A 19,389-nucleotide genomic window follows, 5' to 3' on the forward strand; every position below is an offset into this window, starting at 1 on the left:
AGCAAATGAGACTTTAGCCTGTAGGTCCAGTCCTAGCCTTGGTACCACTGGTAATCTTCTCAGGGGTCCCTTTGTGCCATGTCCTTGCTGGTTAGCTGTGTCAGTAGGTCCCATGCCCTTTGCTCAGCAGACCCTATCAGGGAGTGTCGGACTACAAGTCTCCACGCGTCAACCCAGAGGCCCTGTGTATCTGGCTTCTTCCACAGCGTAAGCCCAGGATGGGCCATGGCTCAGTTGTCTCTTCTGCCTGTGACAGAGCCTGTGCTGCAATCAGTGGCTGCTCCCCTCCCCCCGCCTCGACCTTCTTCCCTCCTCTCTGTGCCTGCCCTTGGCTGAACCTGCCCCCGGAACACCTGATGCCTGGCTCCCTAGACGTGGTCAGTTCCCTTCTCCTAGGTTCCCCTGCTCAGCCTGTACTTACCAGCCCTCTCCTCCACTATGTTTTTTCTCAGATGCATCTGTGTGCAGAGAGTGCTCTTTCTTAGGATCGAAGCAGGCAAACACTTGGTGATACTGATCATTCCCTTGTGTCCCAGCCCTCTGTGTTCTGGAAAGCCGGGCGCTGGTGCTTAGCCTGAAGAAATCCAGTGTCTTGGTTTAGCAGCTTTTGTAGTAATGCATCTGAAGCAAGTTTGATGCATAGTTGGACAGGTGAGTAAACATACTGTAATGAACCTGCCAGCTCATTGTGGGGCATTTCTGCACCCAGCCAGCAAACAGCCCCTTAGTCCCCAAGATACAGCAATGGAAAGTGCAAGCTGAGGGCAGGAAGGCTGCCTGAGAGCAGGGAAGCAGCCTGGGAAGTGACTGGGATGGCAAAGCTGGGCAGCAGGTGGCTTGCGGTTGGACTGAGAGGCTGAGAGCTGAAGGAGAGACACTGCTTCTGGCATGGGCCAGTAATAGCCACAACAGGGGCACAGTGGGGCGGGATTACACAAGACCATTACCTGTGTACTACACTGCCCCTAGGGGCTAGGTTGGGGACTGCAGGCAAAAGCACAGTGGGGAGACTGTCACCTTTAAAACCCTGTACCATACTGCCCCTAGGGGCTTGATTGGGAGCTGCCATTTAGATTTTTTTTGTTGTAATTGCTATACAGTTGTGCCCCAGGGCAGGGGTTCTCAGGAAAAAAAATTTTGGTGGCTGCAGAGTGCAGTCACCAAATCTTGCTGGTGGCTGCTCTCACACTTTTTCCTAAAACATGTAATTAGCTTTAGAAAAAACAAATAAATATGCACATATACACGTCCAAATCATTGTAATTAATTTATTGCGAGCTAGTAAGTCCATTGTGAAAAGTGATATTAACAAACATACAAGTAGCACTATTCACAGAAGACTTATTCAGCCCTGCCAAGCCTGGGGACTAATTAAGCCCTGGATTGGAGGCCAGGGGAGGCATGGGGGGCCAACAGGGTGGGAGAGGACCCCCTACTTTGGCCCCCCTCCCCCAGCCCAGGAGGCTGTGGCCTTAAGAAAGGTCCTTGGTGGTTGCATGCGGCCACAGTGGCCACATTTGAGAAATGCTGCCCTAGAGTATTTGCACCTTGTATTTCTGCTCATCTAATAAAGGAATGTTATCTTCACAATGTGCGTTCAGGCCTGGGTTCTGGTAGAGCCTGGTGCTTGGAGCTTCTGCCATACTTGTCTCCAAGCTCCTGGTTCACCAGCATGCTATAGACATCAGAAGGGACTGGTATATAACCTCCTGCAATAGGTGATTATTATTATTTATTTGTATTACCATAGCACCTAAGAGCCCCAGGCATGGATCAGAGCCCCATTGTGCTAGGTGCTGTACAAAGCCAGAACAGAAAGACAGTCCCTGCCCCAGGGAGTTTATAATCTAGATATAAGACAAGAGACAATAGTTCAGACAGACAGACGGGGGAGTACAAGTAAACAATGAAGCAGTATTGCTCCGCATGACAGGCAGCAGTCTCTGCACTCCAACAGCCTCAGCATTGTCAAATGTTCCGTAGGCCTCATGGCAAAGGAGGGTTTTGGAGGAGGATAGGGAGGTGGCTTGGCGCTCCTCCCAAGTGTGAGGGGCAGCCTGGCAGAAAGGACTTATTTGAAAATGTACCAAGAGGGTGATGGACGCCAGCATCATGGGCTAATCAGAGGCTTGAGAGCAAATGAGAGATGAGGCTTGAGAGCAAATGAGAGATGAGAGATGTATAAGTAGGGGCATAGCGAGCAGATCGAGGGACGTGATCGTTCCCCTCTATTCGACACTGGTGAGGCCTCATCTGGAGTACTGTGTCCAGTTTTGGGCCCCACACTACAAGAAGGATGTGGATAAATTGGAAAGAGTCCAGCGAAGGGCAACAAAAATGATTAGGGGTCTAGAGCACATGACTTATGAAGAGAGGCTGAGGGAGCTGGGATTGTTTAGTCTGCAGAAGAGAAGAATGAGGGGGGATTTGATAGCTGCTTTCAACTACCTGAAAGGGGGTTCCAAAGAGGATGGCTCTAGACTGTTCTCAATGGTAGCAGATGACAGAACGAGGAGTAATGGTCTCAAGTTGCAATGGGGGAGGTTTAGATTGGATATTAGGAAAAACTTTTTCACTAAGAGGGTGGTGAAACACTGGAATGCGTTACCTAGGGAGGTGGTAGAATCTCCTTCCTTACAGGTTTTTAAGGTCAGGCTTGACAAAGCCCTGGCTGGGATGATTTAACTGGGACTTGGTCCTGCTTTGAGCAGGGGGTTGGACTAGATGACCTTCTGGGGTCCCTTCCAACCCTGATATTCTATGATTCTATGATTCTATGATTCTATGAGAGGTAGGGTGGAGAATGACCGTGAAGGGCCTTGGAAGTGAAGACAAGCAGCATATGTCTGATGCGATGGAGAAGAGGGAACCAGTGGAGGAATTCAAGGAGAGGGGTGACACAGTCAAAGCAGTGGGCTAGGAAAATTATCTTTGCAGCTACATTCTGAATGGATCTGAGTGGGGCATGGTTGCATTTGCCTCTGCATGACTTTGGGGCACTTCCGTATTCATTATCATGCTGACTTTACCTAGGCCAGGTCGGATCCCATATGGAGCCAGGTACTGTCTGAAAGAATTGGCTTTGGGAAAGCAGGTTGCGCCGTTACCTGAGCTGAGACATAGTACACGCCTTTCGCAAGTGACTGCTGAACACAGCATGAAAGGGTTACATTGTGTTCTACTTTGGAGCCATCAGATCTAGGCAGCCGCTCCAGCTTCACTGAGTCCCTCCTGTGTCTCATCAGGCTTGCATCTAATACAGTCCTGTTGTCAAAATCAGACCAAGGGACTTGTACTAGCAGAATTCTTTGTTCAGAGTGGTTAGTCTTGGTGACTGAAGTAGAGCTGTCAACATTTTTTGACCAGAAATGAGCTGTGTTCTCCCCGCCACCCCCCCCCCCCCAAAAAAAAGACCTAAAAGTTTTTCATTTAATGCAAAATGTTTGCCTTTAAAATTTTTTTTTGGAGGGGTTGGGTAAATTTTTTTAAAAACAATTACTTCAAATATCAAAATAGTTGTTGCAATGTTTTGTTTACCGAAAATCAAGCTTTTGCTAAACAAAAGAAGTTAACAACCATTTTGATGTTTTTTGAGAATATTTTCCAAAAAAAATTTAAATTGGAAAAAAATTCAGGAAAAATACTCTGGGTATTTCTAAATGGTTCTATTTCAAACCTTTGGAAACGAAGGGAATTTCAAAACATTAAAATTTTTCATGTACGTTTCCATTTCTTCACACCCGTTTAATTGCTCAATATTCTGACTTTGAATCTACCATTCTGATGCCAGGAGCACCAGTGACCCTTTGTAGTAACATCTGTTAAGACTGAGAAAGATTCATGTGGATGTTTTTACCATTTGCTTAAGATTTTTGCAGTTCCAGACTGAGTGAATTTGTCTGCTTGGGGCTTTTTTACATCTAGTGAGCTAACCAAAAATGTGGTTTCTGGCCTGGTCGAAGCTTAAAAATTAGCCTGACCTAGCTAGATTGCTCAGGGCTGTGAAAAATTACATACCCTGAGCACCGTAGTTAGAACCAACCCAATCCCTGGTGCAGATGTCAGCGGCAGAATTCTTTAGCAGCCGTAGTGTAGATTCGCCCTCTGTCAAGCTCCAGTAATGAGTCCTGAATGTGCCATGTGATCCGATTCCTGTTTGGGGTACCCAAGTACTACCTTTCTGGATGCATAGGAGTGGCTCAGGTCACAATGAAAGGAATAGTTTTCCTTTGGGGAGCAGCCCAGTTCCTTTGAAAATGTCTGCCTATTCTAAGAATATTGAGGGGTTAGCCCCAGCTGCAGCTACCCATTGTGATGTTCCCTTGGTGTTATCTGGACTGGTGATCTGCTAGGTCACTCCAATCCTTGACTCTGGGAGCCAGCCTTACCCTGCTGTGCTGTGAGAATCCCCACTCCCGGGCTGTTCACGCACAGCCTCTGGCATGTAAGCTGCTCCCAGTTCTGTGAGTGAGCACGTTTGGTCAGTTTAAGGAATAGCTCCACTGCCACTCGTGACGTGTTGGTCAGAGCGAGCAGCACACTGGTCAGCAGTTCGGGATCCATTCCTGCAGCCTAAAAGAGGCAGGGCGCGCAGTACACAAACTGTTGAAAGATGGCGCCAAATGCGGATGGAAGCACAGGGTTTGCTGGGATGTGAAGCAAGGCATCATGGGGCATTGGGACTGGACCCAGAATGCCCCACGACCCCCTCCACCTTCCCACAAGGCTTAGAGGCAGAAGAGAAAGAGGTGCTCTGTGGGATAGCTGCTCAGTGTGCACCGCTCCAAATAGCGCCACAAGTGCTGCAAGTGTGAACACGCTGTTGCGCAAGCAGCTGGCAGTGTGAACACACAACAGCGGTTTCCTTTCTGCACTCTCTGAGCGGCGCTGTAACTGCCAGTGTAGATGTGCCCAGAGAGCATGGCAAACATCTCTCCCTTTTATCATGTTCTTTCTTCCCCCTTGGCTTTGCCCCCTCCCCCCCCTCCCGCTTCAGAGTCAGGTGAGCATTACCTCATCGCAGTCCCAAATAACTAGCCCTGACCAAGGGAAGGGGGGTGACTCCCTCGAGAGTCCAACAGATCCTTTGTTGCTGCCTAGGCCAGTGTCCTTTGTTCCTGTGAGGCTGGGCTGGGTTTGTCCCATATATGTCCTGATGAGGTGTGAACTGCCCCTCTGCTCTTGGAGAGTTTTGCCTGGGCTTGTCCTAAGCTATGAGGACACATTTTCAGCCTGATAACTATATACCTGAAATTACAACCTATAACATCACTATAACAACAATGCTCAGTGCATCATGAGCCTTCTGGAGACACCCGACTTGACGAACTTTGAATTGGATACCAGACAGTCATATTATAAGGATGAACATGGGGGTGCAGGCTGCTCCCCTGAGGTCCAGATTATCACACCCAAAGTTCCAGTTTTATCAACTGAAGTTCTAAACGGAATCCCAAGACTGAGCCCACAACTCAGATTCAAGCCTTCAGTTGATATTTGTGTGGTTGCTTTTCAGCTTGCTTTGTGCCTTGTGTTTTAAACTCCACAGGTCGTTAGTGTGCTTCTGTGGGATTTGGGCTTGGAGTCTGCAGAATGTTTTTTGGGTTATAATGTTTGCTTGGACTTTAGGTGTTGTTTTCAAATCGAACTATGTGAGTCTAATGAGATATCAGCAACTGCTTGGCTTATGTCTGAACTGTTGTTTACTTCACCAGTGTTAGTGCTGACTGTGAATCAATAGACATCTTATTGCTCTGGAACCTTTGTTCCTTTTCATCTTTGGTCAGTAAGGCACCAGGCCTTGGCGAGGCTAGATCTGTGTGTGGGTAGCAGAAAGAACTCTGTGTTCTGGCCATTGGGGAAGGGAAGGGAACAATGATTGATTGCTCATGAGTAAGGCTGTGTGTCTGTCATGGAGGACCTCTGTGACTTCTGCAGCGGCCGGTGTGGCTGGCTCTGGGGCTGCCTGAGCAGATCAGGCAGCCCCTGGGCCAGCAGCACTGACCGCTGTGCTTTTGGGGAGGGGTGCAGCGGAAAATCGGGGAGATCTAGGGCCTAATCTTAAAACCACTGAAGTCAATGGCAGTCTTTCCATTGGCTCAGGAACAGAGTGTTAAATTTCTGAGTCACAAAACAATCCATCCAGTGTCTCTGAGCCACATAATACTCAGCACCATAGACACTGCACATGCCCTGCGTATGTCGTCTGCTAAATCCATATTTCACCTGGCATGGGCTCACAGCTTTGCACCACACAATGTCATGCCTGCACCAATAGCTGACCAAGTTCATTGTCTACTCCAAGCACTTGCAGCGGGAGGTTTGCATCATGATGGGTGAACCTTAAAAGATCGAGAGATTGTCTTGGAAAGGGTCCCTGCTCAGCAGACACCATTCTGAATTCTCCAACCGCTTTTGAATATAAGTGCACGCTAGGGACCTAATTCCCTCTGAAAATTAATATTTTGACATTCAAAATAACTAGCCCTGCATAGGAGAGGGAATGATCATTGTGCCATTTAATCGGAATCACTGACGATGCCAGATTGGGTGCATTATTCTTCTCTTCGAAGGAAGAGAAGTCAATCACATAGAGAAGGCCAGATCATCAAAGAAAACCCCCAACTATCGTAAGGGTCTTAATACAGCCATGGGAGAGTGTGGAAGGGGAGAGCCAGAGCTGTGGTTGCATCCTCTGAAAATGACACCTAGATCAGGTGGAGTAAAGACAGCGGCACACGCTGAGTACAGCTGGCTGACTGAGAGAGGTGGCAGTGGTTTACTGAGGCTTAACCTCAGTAACCTGGGAGGGGAGGGATAGCTCTGTGGTATGAGCATTGGCCTGCTAAACCCAGGGTTGTGAGTTCAATCCTTGAGGGGGCCATTTAGGGATCTGGGGCAAAAATTAGGGATTGGTCCTGCTTTGAGCAGGGGGTTGGACTAGATGACCTCCTGAGGTCCCTTCCAACCCTGGTATTCTATGATTCTATTATTTCAGGCATGATTCTTTTATAAGCTAATGTACAAACTGCGCATTGGTCTCGAACTTTTGGGGGAGGTTTAGGTTGGATATTAGGAAAAACTTTTTCACTAGGAGGGTGGTGAAACACTGGAATTCGTTACCTAAGGAGGTGGTGAAATCTCCTTCCTTAGATATTTTTAAGGTCAGGCTTGACAAAGCCCTGGCTGGGATGATTTAGTTGGGGATTGGTCCTGCTTTGAGCAGGGGGTTGGACTAGATGACCTCCTGAAGTCTCTTCCAACCCTGATATTCTATGATTCTATATGAACAGACATGCACTGAACCTCTGCGGTTGGTGGGATGAAGTGCACAGCCCCCAGGGGAGAAAAGTTTGGTTACTTTCCATTCCAGTGACCTTGTGCACTGCTGGCAGTGAGGGAATATCACACAGGTGGAAATACCCTCAGAGCAGGCTTGTTACTTTGCAGAACAATAATGCTCTGACATCACAGGAGTTAGAGCTGTGGCTAATTTTACATAGCCACAGCTACAGATCTAGGACACATGCCTTTCTCCTAACACCACTGTCCCCAAACCAGCCTTTATATTCACAAATTCTGTGACCCCCCTCTGCCCATGGACGGGTATTGAGAGCTGTATGACTTTAAAGGGATGCTCTGTTTTACTTCCCCCTAAGAATGTAAAGCAGAAGAATAATGGGCCCAGGCCTACGCCCCTTGACCCACAGGAATATTCTTATCAGTCAGTGGGTTGCTCTCTGCTGTGTACAGGGGAGTGTACAGGGAGATGCCTGGGGTTAGCATGAGCTTTTCTTGTCTCCTTTTTGTCTGTAATCTTTAAAAGAAAGTGAAGGGCCTGACTGTGAACTTCTACACCTAATCCCTTGTTCCTTCTTCTCTTGCAGTTGGGAAGACATCCCTGATCACAAGGTTTATGTACGACAGTTTTGACAACACGTATCAGGTGAGACCCTTTTTCCATTTCTGGATCTGGAGTGACAGTAACCCCAGTGCACCGCCTACTCCCTGTCAATCCCCAGTCATGTTCTGTGCACAGCGTCGGACCCACTTCGGAGCAGAAATAAGCTCTCTTTCTTCAGAGGTGGGAAATGGACATGTGAACACGGCCCACTTATGACTCCTCGCATAGCCCGACACTGAGATCTAGACTATAGCGCTGTTTATTTTCAATGGCGCCTACATATTTGCATCCAATTCTTTGTGCATGAATGAAATCAGCAGGGTCTGCTGGGGAACGCTTCTGCCTAGCAACCCAAAATGGGTGTAGTGGTGTGAGCACATGCACTTGTGTTGCAAACTGGCTACCAACAGGCTTTCCAGTGGTGAATGACGTACATGCACTTGGGCTACTCTTTACATTCCCCATTCTCCGCAGTAGCTGGCATTGGCGCATTTTGCAACCATCATGACATAGTCAGTCTATACGTTTTGTGGAGTTCTCTAATTTATGCAGATAGTGTCTGTAATTTCACAGGGATTGTTTTGAGTTCTAGGTGTGTAATGAGAAGTAAACTGTGTGATCGCCTCAGACTTTCCAAGTTCTACACTGATGCTGTTGCCAAAATGCAGGGGGCATGATTCTCTTCTTGCTTTGGTGTAAATTAGGAGTAACTCCACTGAAGTCAGTGTAAAGCTGAGGAGAATCAGGACTAAGTTCTTCATATCCTAACTCTGCTTTTCCACTAGAGCCTTCCTGAATTAGCTTGGGACCCCAAAGACAGATTGGGTTTCTCTTTCCTTTCATTGTGCATTCAGGCAAAGGGATTTCTCAGCCTTTATTTCCTTTTCTTGTGCATTGAACAACATCCCCCTGGGGCCAGTGAATAATTTGTAACTCAATCTAGACTTCCCCTTTCACTGGCATCTCCACCTTTCCTGGGTTTGTTTCTCTCAGGAGGGATTTGCCCTTGGGGCAAGCGGTTGACCCAAGCTATATGAAATGTAGTTTAGCTGCGAGAGAATGGTATCGATCACAATGTGTGTCTGCTAGCAGCTTCCATTGCAGAGGAGCCAAAATGTGACCTTTCAAGCAATGCATGGCCTGAAAGCCCCATCTGCATGTGAACCCCATCAGAGGCATTTTCCTGTCTGTAGGTCTCCTCCTTCTCTGAGTATGCAGGTGCGAGCTGCCCTGATTGTGCACTTTGCCAAGGTATCTTGGCCCTGAAATGGAGGGTTCACCTTTGTTAGGGAGGAGTGACTGTGCCATTGATGGTGATGAAATCGTGGACAGCTCTTGCGAGGGGCCAGACTCTGGTGCCCCACTCGTGGTGACCGGTACTGTTCTCCATGGGTTCTCCGCGGAAGTCAATGGGACTGCTCAGCATGCGTGTAACTCACTGGGTCAGTGTGCATCACACGTCTCCCTCTGTGCCTGATCCACAGAGCGAGCCTCTCTGTTGCTGCCCCAGCGAGAGAGCCCGGCTCCTTTGCATATGCAGGAGAGACTCAGGTCCTTGTGGTGGGGTCTCCCTACTTTGCTAGGTTGGTCTGACCTCTGACACCCTCTGAGGAGGCAGGAAGTCGCCCAGCAATTGCTCCAATACCCAGCTCTCTCCCAGCGCCCTGACTGGACAGGACCTCAGTGTCATTGCAAAGAACAGTCAGTGGGAGCAGATGTACCTCACTCAGTTACAAATGGCCTCGGCAGACCAGGTACAGCAGCTCCTGCCCTTTGGCTGTAGCTGGTTGGTATGTCTGGGGAAGGCTCGCAGGAGCCACATGCTCCAGCTGCTCCTTGGCTTGCCGCTGAAGTATCTGTGTTGTCCTATCTCAAGTGGCATCCTTCAGCCCCATTTGCAGAAGAGCTGGCAGCAGGGACAAGATTTCCTGCTAGCCCTCCAGCCAGCTCGTGCTCAGAGGTCAGCTGCCTGTCTATCCCCAGCCAGGTTTCCAGAGGTAGGGCCTGCCTTCACAGCACAGCTGCTGCTATGTGGAGTGGGAGTGTCACCCATTTTGCTCAGAGGGTCCCTGGTTTGATCCCCAGTGTGTCAGCTGCAGTGATGGTCATTGCACAAGGAGAGCAGATGCTGGCCCCAGACGACTAGCATGGCCTAACCCAAAGGGAGTCAGTCAGGGCAGAGAAGCAATCAACCCAGGAACAGCTGGAGAGCCCTTAAGGAGCAGAACATAGGTGTTAGATGTCGCAGAGCTGCCCAAGAGGTGGGGAAGCCCTGCAGCTGGACTGAAGGAACTATCTGGAAGAACCAGAGCAATCCAGGTAGCACAGTGCAGCTGGAAAGCTGCCTGGAGTCCGGAGCAGCTGGGGGTTCCCTTGGGGTCATGGAATCCCCCAGGTGGTGCTCCAGCCATCATTGGTCCTGTAGTTAATCTGTGCTATGCCAGGGGCCAGTCTGGTCCCCACCCTACCCCAGGATCAAGGGAGCGGAAAGGTGGCTTGGAACTGCACTGAAGGTGGGTCCAGCCCCTCTGAGGATTCTGTCCTCTGTGTTCTCTCAGTTGCTGGTTGGTCCACTGTGAACCACGCTGGGTTAAGATCTGTACATAAAATAACAGCCACCCAATGCCAAGTGACAGGATCCTGTACCGAGCCCAGTTTCCCTGTGCTAATGAAGAGAACAGACATTTCCTAAATGGCATTTATTGACCTGGGGCTCTGAGGGGCAAGAACTGCTGTATCTATGGGACTGTGTTCGGGAGCAGGATTGCTGAGTGTCTGGAGAAGTCTCCCTGTGCAGAAGAGAAGGGAGGATGCTGAAGCAAAGAAACCAGAGGGGAAGTGTGACAGACCCCTGGGTACAACCTGGAACTGTGGGACCGCTATGCTGCCTTTACTCTCTAGCCTGGGCTGTCTCTTACAATGCTATGCCAGTGACAAGCAGCAGACCCTTCCAGGTGCTGTTATCACTCATCCAACAACATGCAGAGACACACCAAGCTAAATTGCATGAATGCTCTCTAAGCCACTCATGAATTATACACAGGGAAACACCAGCAAATCCCCCCAGCCTTGCACCCCAGGAATGTACGAATTTTACACTGCTCAAGACCTTCTCTTGAACAATGCAAGCTCATTAATTAGTTTGCTACTTCATTAGAGGATAGTGGACATGCACCAGCCTTTGTAACCTAAGCAGATCCCTCAAGCACTTAGGACAAACTCACTGGTTCAGATTAAAATACGTTTATTAACTACAGAAAGATAGATTTTAAGTGATTATAAGAGGTAGGGATAAAGGTCAGAGAATGTTACATAAGAAATAAAAAGTAAACACGCATTCTAAATTTTAAACTTTGTCATACCAAGCAAGAGTTGAATCAAGCAGTTTTTCTCACCCCACTAAGCATTGTAAGCAGTTCACAGATTTTAATACACAGGCAGAATTCTCTGCTTAGCCTGGGACCAATCTCCCCAGTTCAGTGTCTTTTTCTTCCAAAATTTCATGTTGCCTTCAGAATGGGTGGGGGAGGAGAGAATCTCATGGTGCCACTGTCCTTTATTTCATACCCTCAGTTCATGTGCCTGGAAAAATACTGGCTCAAACATGGAGTCAAGCATCACATGTCCCAAGGCCTTCCGGAGTCACAGAGTTAAGCAAGTGCCATTGTGTGTAGCTGGAGCAAGTGCTTTTATTGAATTGTATGTCTCTTGTTTACAATTCCCCTGCTGGTCAATGGCTGGTCACTGGGTGTGAGTCATCTCGTTTGAGACTCACAACCTATTTCAATAACAACCATATACCAAAATCTCTTAACTCTATATACAATAATGATATACATATTTGGACAGAACAATGAGTTTCATCAGATCATGACCTTACAAGGCATTTTTTGTACAAAATATCAGAACCATATACAAGTGGTGAGTGACTGTGGGAGTTACAGGGCACTGTCTTGAGGTACAGTGCATCACAGGACGTCACTGTTCATATTTGCTGAGTCCCCACTTCCCTCCCTTCTTTGCTGATTGTTCTTAATCCCTGACCTGGAGGGCACCCCTTCACCTCCTCAGATTAGAAGGGGTTCCCAGTGGGGCCAAGAGCCAGTATGCTCACAACATGTAGTTTGAAAGAGGTTATGCCTTTTAATTGAGATAAAAAGGACTAGTGACATTTGGCAGCCATTTCCTCAGTGATGTTGGGATCCCAGGGCCACCTGATCTAATCAGTGTTGCAATTGATTGAGGTGAACAAACAGCTCTTTCACCTTTTACAAGCAATTAAATAATACATCAAAAGAGAGGCATAGTCTGAACAGGCTGTATTAATTTGTGTATTAAAGGCTCCCTCACGTCCATTAAGGCCATGCTGGATTCTGCAAACACAAGCAATAGCTCTGCTTGGTAAATATTTGATTGCTGCTGTCCCGAGTTAAATAGTTTGGTGACTTCTACTTCTCTTCTGACTGTCCCAATTAGGGAGAGAAGTACAGTTAGTTTCACACTGCAAAGCACTGTGGGTAAAGGAAGGATAACAGTTACCAAGGCACGCAGCACTTCCAAAATGCCCTTGCCTACTCCAAGATGGCTGCCAATGGTAATGTTTGCTGGTCAGCCATTCCCACCAGTTCCACGGCAATTCACCACATTGCCAGTGGCGGCAAGTGCCAGTGATGGGCCCAAGCATTTGATTTATATCCAAGTGGCTGCAAGTTTAACAACAGGCAGGATCGTTCCTAAAAGTGATCCATCCCGGCAGCAGTGAGAGGGGTGAGGACAACAGCTTCCCCCAGGCTGGTTTCCTTTTGATGTTTACATCCAGAATAAACTGCTGATCTGGAGCCTGTCTCATGCCAACCCAGGCCTTTATGGGCCTTTGTAATCCCAAAGCCTGCAGCCACTATTGCATGCAGGAGCCCCACACCTCCCCACAAGCACTAAATCCAAGGCAAGGTGGGTTGATATCTGATTTTCTGGGAAAGGCCTTTGTCCCCCTTTCTCAACCTCCGCAGACAAGTGAGCTCTAAACACCCCCCACACTCATTAATGCCCATAGCGGTGATCCCGTGAAATAATGATATCATCACCCTCTCCCCCGTCCCTGCCTGAGCACATGGGAGCTGAGCCCCAGCCCCTTTCCAGGGTGCACCTGTGCACCTCGAAGGACTCGGAGAGCAGCAGGGGGCAGGAAGTCCCAGCTAGCGCATCCTGAGAGACACCAGTGGGAGAGGCAGGGTCCCAGTGCCCTCACCCTCCCCAAGCACATGGAGATGGAGCCCTGTGTGGCTGCTTGCTGGGAGAGGGGTGGAAATCTTAGGGCAGGGGGAGGCAAGGGCTGCAGGAGGAGAAGCCTCCCACATACACACAAACACCTTCCCAAGAAAGAGCCAGCTGTGATGACTGGGAGGCAGTGTGTGGCCCACAACCTGGACAAAGGGAACGGAGTATGGGCTAACGCTGAAATACGGACATTTGAATACGCGACTTTCCCTTGTTATCCAGTGGAATAAAATTGTCAATAAGCAGGCAAGAGTGGAGATTTACTGCTATAGAAACAAATCAAAGGCAAAATACAAGGAAAATTGGGGATTGGTCCTGCTTTGAGCAGGGGGTTGGACTAGATGACCTCCTGAGGTGCCTTCCAACCCTGATATTCTATGATTCTATGAAAGAAACTAGGCAGCGGAACTTATAATAAGAGAAAAAGAAGAACTAAAAGAAATCCAGTTGCATCTGACTCTGCCCCAGATCCTCACATGCATTTAGGTGCCTAATTCCCTTTGAAGTCCCTCCTCCTCCTCCGTTCTCATTGCGTGTTGAACCCACTTGTTATGTTCTGTCTTCATCTTAGCCTGGAAGCGTTTGGGGGCAGGAACTGTCTCTCACCATGCATTTGTGGGGCCCTTGACCCTGATTGCGGCCTCATGGCACTGCTGAAATACCAGCGGTAATATCACCCTCACACCTAGGAGATTGTGCCTGCTCTGTGCAAAGTCCAAGAGGATCCCCCTCAGACTGGCATCAGCAACAGACCCTGGTGCCCCATTCATAATCCTGTCCTAGCAAGAAGGATGGAGCCTGCTGCTACCCGACCCGCCGCTAAACACAGGGAGAGTAGAAGGCGGCCTGTTTCCTTGTGACCTGTCAGCCAATCTCAGCAAATTTTAGAGGCACTGGGACTGACCACTGAAGATGGAATAACTGCCATTGGCTGCTGGGCCCTGCAGCACCTTCCACTGGTGGGGTCCATCTTACCAGCCCCACCCTGCAAACCAGCAGCAGTTATAAAGGTAAGTCACCCTCTCCTCTGATTGCCTGTGAAAATGTGTTTCTGGGCCGTTTTGAAAAATCATCTTGGTGCAGTTGCTGCTGCCCCACCAGCTGGGCTGTCTGCTGAATCAGCACCCCCAAAACAACTTTCCTTCCCCGCTACTGGAGCAAGGAGTGCACTTTGGAAGGACCCAAGGGGCAGTGCCCAGTCCTCACTGGACTATGGCCTCTGTCGGAGCTGCCCTTTCATTCGAAATAGGGAATTTCAAAGGAAATAACAATAAGGGAAGGTAGGAAGGTGCTTCGCTGGTCTTCCCTTCTTCAAGTCAGACAGCTGAGGCAATACACTCAGGGTATGTCTACACTACGAAATTAGGTCGAATTTATAGAAGTCGGTTTTTTTAGAAATCGGTTTTATATATTCGAGTGTGTGTGTCCCCACAGAAAATGCTCTAAGTGCATTAAGTGAATTAACTCGGCGGAGTGCTTCCACAGTACCGAGGCTAGAGTAGACTTCCAGAGCGTTGCACTGTGGGTGGCTATCCCACAGTTCCCGCAGTCTCCGCTGCCCATTGGAATTCTGGGTTGAGATCCCAATGCCTGATGGGGCTAAAACATTGCCGTGGGTGGTTCTGGGTACATATCGTCAGGCTCCTGTTCCCTCCCTCCCTCCGTGAAAGCAACAGCAGACAATCGTTTCGTGCCTTTTTTCCTGAGTTACCTGTGCAGACGCCATACCACGGCAAGCATGGAGCCCGCTCAGGTAACCGTCACCGTATGTCTCCTGGGTGCTGGCAGACGCGGTACTGCATTGCTACACAGTAGCAGCAACCCCTTGCCTTGTGGCAGCAGACGATACAATACGACTGGTAGCCGTCATCGTCATGTCCGAGGTGCTCCTGGCCACGTCGGCCAGGAGCGCCTGGGCAGACATGGGCGCAGGGACTAAATTTGGAGTGACTTGACCATGTCATTCTCTTTAGTCCTGCAGTCAGTCCTATTGAACCATTTTATGGTGAGCAGGCAGGCGATACGGATTGCTAGCAGTCCTATTGCATCATCTTCTGCCGGGCAGCCATGAGATGTGGATGGCATGCAGTCCTTCTGCACCATCTGCTGCCAGCCAAAGATGTAAAAGATAGATGGAGTGTATCATAACAAGAAATAGACCAGATTTGTTTTGTACTCATTTGCTTCTCCCCCTCCCCCGTCTAGGGGACTCATTCCTCTAGGTCACACTGCAGTCACTCACAGGGAAGGTGCAGCGAGGTAAATCTAGCCACGTATCAATCAGAGGCCAGACTAACCTCCTTGTTCCAATAAGAACAATAACTTAGGTGCACCATTTCTTATTGGAACCCTCGGTGAAGTCCTGCCTGAAATACTCCTTGATGTAAAGCCACCCCCTTTGTTGATTTTAGCTCCCTGAAGCCAACCCTGTAAGCCGTGTCGTCAGTCGCCCCTCCCTCCGTCAGAGCAACAGCAGACAATTGTTCCGCGTCTTTTTTCTGAGCAGACACCATACCAAGGCAAGCATGGAGGCCGCTCAGCTCACTTTGGCAATTAGGAGCACATTAAACACCACGTGCATTATCCAGCAGTATATGCAGCACCAGAACCTGGCAGAGCGATACCGGGCGAGGAGGCGACATCAGCGCGGTCACGTGAGTGATCAGGACATGGACACAGATTTCTCTGAAAGCATGGGCCCTGCCAATGCATGCATCATGGTGCTAATGCAGCAGGTTCATGCTGTGGAACGCCGATTCTGGGCTCGGGAAACAAGCACAGACTGGTGGGACCGCATAGTGTTGCAGGTCTGGGATGATTCCCAGTGGCTGCGAAACTTTCGCATGCGTAAGGGCACTTTCATGGAACTTTGTGACTTGCTTTCCCCTGCCCTGAAGCGGATGAATACCAAGATGAGAGCAGCCCTCACAGTTGAGAAGTGAGTGGCGATAGCCCTGTGGAAGCTTGCAATGCCAGAGAGCTACCGGTCAGTTGGGAATCAATTTGGAGTGGGCAAATCTACTGTGGGGGCTGCTGTGATGCAAGTAGCCCACGCAATCAAAGATCTGCTGATATCAAGGGTAGTGACCCTGGGAAATGTGCAGGTCATAGTGGATGGCTTTGCTGCAATGGGATTCCCTAACTGTGGTGGGGCCATAGACGGAACCCATATCCCTATCTTGGCACCGGAGCACCAAGCCGGCGAGTACATAAACCGCAAGGGGTACTTTTCAATAGTGCTGCAAGCTCTGGTGGATCACAAGGGACGTTTCACCAACATCAACGTGGGATGGCCAGGAAAGGTACATGACGCTCGCATCTTCAGGAACTCTGGTCTGTTTCAAAAGCTGCAGGAAGGGACTTTATTCCCAGACCAGAAAATAACTGTTGGGGATGTTGAAATGCCTATAGTTATCCTTGGGGACCCAACCTACCCCTTAATGCCATGGCTCATGAAGCCGTACACAGGCAGCCTGGACAGTAGTCAGGAGCTGTTCAACTACAGGCTGAGCAAGTGCAGAATGGTGGTAGAATGTGCATTTGGACGTTTAAAGGCACGCTGGCGCAGTTTACTGACTCGCTTAGACCTCAGCGAAACCAATATTCTCACTGTTATTACTGCTTGCTGTGTGCTCCACAATATCTGTGAGAGTAAGGGGGAGATGTTTATGGCGGGGTGGGAGGTTGAGACAAATCGCCTGGCTGCTGGTTACACGCAGCCAGACACCAGGGCAGTTAGAAGAGCACAGGAGGGCGCGGTACGCATCAGAGAAGCTTTGAAAACCAGTTTCATGACTGGCCAGGCTACGGTGTGACAGTTCTCTTTGTTTCTCCTTGATGAAACCCCCGGCCCTTGGTTCACTCTACTTCCCTGTAAGCCACCCTCCCCTCCTCCCTTCGATCACCGCTTGCAGAGGCAATAAAGTCATTGTTGCTTCACATTCATGCATTCTTTATTCATTCATCACACAAATAGGGGAATGACTACCAAGGTAGCCCAGGAGGGGTGGTGGAGGAGGGAAGGAAAATGCCACACAGCACTTTAAGCACAGCACTTTAAAAGTTTACAACTTTAAAATTTATTGAATGCCAGCCTTCTTTTTTTTTGGGCAATCCTCTGTGGTGGAGTGGCTGGTTGGCTGGAGGCCCCCCCACCGCGTTCTTGGGCGTCTGGGTGTGGAGGCTATGGAACTTGGGGAGGAAGGCGGTTGGTTACACAGGGCCTGTAGTGGCAGTCTGTGCTCCAGCTGCCTTTGCTGCAGCTCAGCCATACACTGGAGCATACTGGTTTGATCCTCCAACAGCCTCAGTATTGAATCCTGCCTCCTCTCATCATGCTGCTGCCACATTTGAGCTTCAGCCCTGTCTTCAGCCCGCCACTTACTCTCTTCAGCCCGCCACTTACTCTCTTCAGCTCGCCACCTCTCCTCCCGGTCATTTTGTGCTTTTCTGCACTCTGACATTATTTGCCTCCACACATTCGTCTGTGCTCTGTCAGTGTGGGAGGACAGCATGAGCTCAGAGAACATTTCATCACGAGTGTGTTTTTTTTTCTTTCTAATCTTCACTAGCCTCTGGGAAGGAGAAGATCCTGTGATTATTGAAACACATGCAGCTGGTGGAGAAAAAAAAAGGGACAGCGGTATTTAAAAAGACACATTTTATAAAACAGTGGCTACACTCTTTCAGGGTAAACCTTTCTGTTAACATTACATATATAGCACATGTGCTTTCATTACAAGGTCGCATTTTGCCTCCCCCCACCACGTGGCTACCCCCTCAACCCTCTCCCCTCCCTGTGGCTAACAGCGGGGAACATTTCTGTTTAGCCACAGGCAAACAGCCCAGCAGGAACGGGCTCCTCTGAGTGTCCCCTGAAGAAAAGCACCCTATTTCAACCAGGTGACCATGAATGATATCTCACTCTCCTGAGGATAACACAGAGAGATAAAGAACGGATGTTGTTTGAACGCCAACAAACATACACTGCAATGCTTTGTTGTACAATGATTCCCGAGTACGTGTTACTGGCCTGGAGTGGAAAAATATCCTACCATGAAGGATGCAATAAGGCTGCCCTCCCCAGAAACCTTTTGCAAAGGCTTTGGGAGTACATCCAGGTGAGCCGCGAATGCCAGGGCAAATTAATCCTTTCACATGCTTGCTTTTAAACCATGTATAGTATTTTAAAAGGTACACTCACCGGAGGTCCCTTCTCCGCCTGCCGGGTCCAGGAGGCAGCCTTGGGTGGGTTCGGGGGGTACTGGCTCCAGGTCCAGGGTGAGAAACAGTTCCTGGCTGTCGGGAAAACCGGTTTCTCCACTTGCTTGCTGTGAGCTATCTACAACCTCCTCATCATCATCATCATCTTCTTCGTCCCCAAAACCTGCTTCTGTGTTGCCTCCATCTCCATTGAAGGAGTCAAACAACACAGCTGGGTAGTGGTGGCTGAACCCCCTAAAATGGCATGCAGCTCATCATAGAAGCGGCATGTTTTGGGCTCTGACCCGGAGTGGCCATTCGCCCCTCCGGTTTTCTGGTAGGCTTGCCTCAGCTCCTTAAGTTTCACGCGGCACTGCTTCGTATCCCTGTTATGGCCTCTGTCCTTCATGCCCTGGGAGATTTTGACAAAGGTTTTGGCATTTCGAAAACTGGAACGGAGTTCTGATAGCACGGATTCCTCTCCCCATACAGCGATCAGATCCTGTACCTCCCGTTCAGTCCATGCTGGAGCTCTTTTGCGATTCTGGAACTCCATCATGGTCTCCTCTGCTGATGAGCTCTGCGTGGTCACCTGCAGCTTGCCACGCTGGCCAAACAGGATATGAGATTCAAAAGTTCGAAGTTCTTTTCCTGTCTACCTGGCCAGTGCATCTGAGTTGAGAGTGCTGTCCAGAGTGGTCACAATGGAGCATTCTGGGATAGCTCCCGGAGGCCAATACTGTCGAATTGTGTCCACAGTACCCCAAATTCGACCCGGCAAGGCCGATTTAAGCGCTAATCCACTTGTCAGGGGTGGAGTACGGAAATCGATTTTAAGAGCCCTTTAAGTCGAAATGAAGGGCTTCATCGTGTGGACGGGTGCAGGTTTACATCGATTTAACGCTGCTAAATTCGACCTAAAGTCCTAGTGTAGACCAGGGCTCAGAACCTCTGGTTGGGACTTTCCAAAGGCACCTAAGGGAGTTAGGTACTCATAGTTCTTGTCT

At 49.2% G+C, this 19,389-nt stretch overlaps 1 protein-coding gene across 2 annotated transcripts in view; it reads left to right on the forward strand.

The window, feature by feature from the left end:
* The window catches only part of RAB6B (RAB6B, member RAS oncogene family), a 135,270-nt gene that overhangs the window by 60,424 nt on the left and 55,457 nt on the right, over window positions 1-19,389 (forward strand). For both annotated transcript variants that reach the window (XM_043522537.1, XM_037909415.2), the window contains exon 2: window positions 7,887-7,945. In XM_043522537.1, coding sequence (XP_043378472.1) covers window positions 7,887-7,945 — 59 coding nt within the window. The remainder of the gene's footprint in view (window positions 1-7,886; window positions 7,946-19,389) is intronic.

This window comes from Chelonia mydas, chromosome 9, assembly GCF_015237465.2.
Source record: "Chelonia mydas isolate rCheMyd1 chromosome 9, rCheMyd1.pri.v2, whole genome shotgun sequence".
NCBI classification, from domain to species: Eukaryota; Metazoa; Chordata; order Testudines; family Cheloniidae; genus Chelonia; species Chelonia mydas.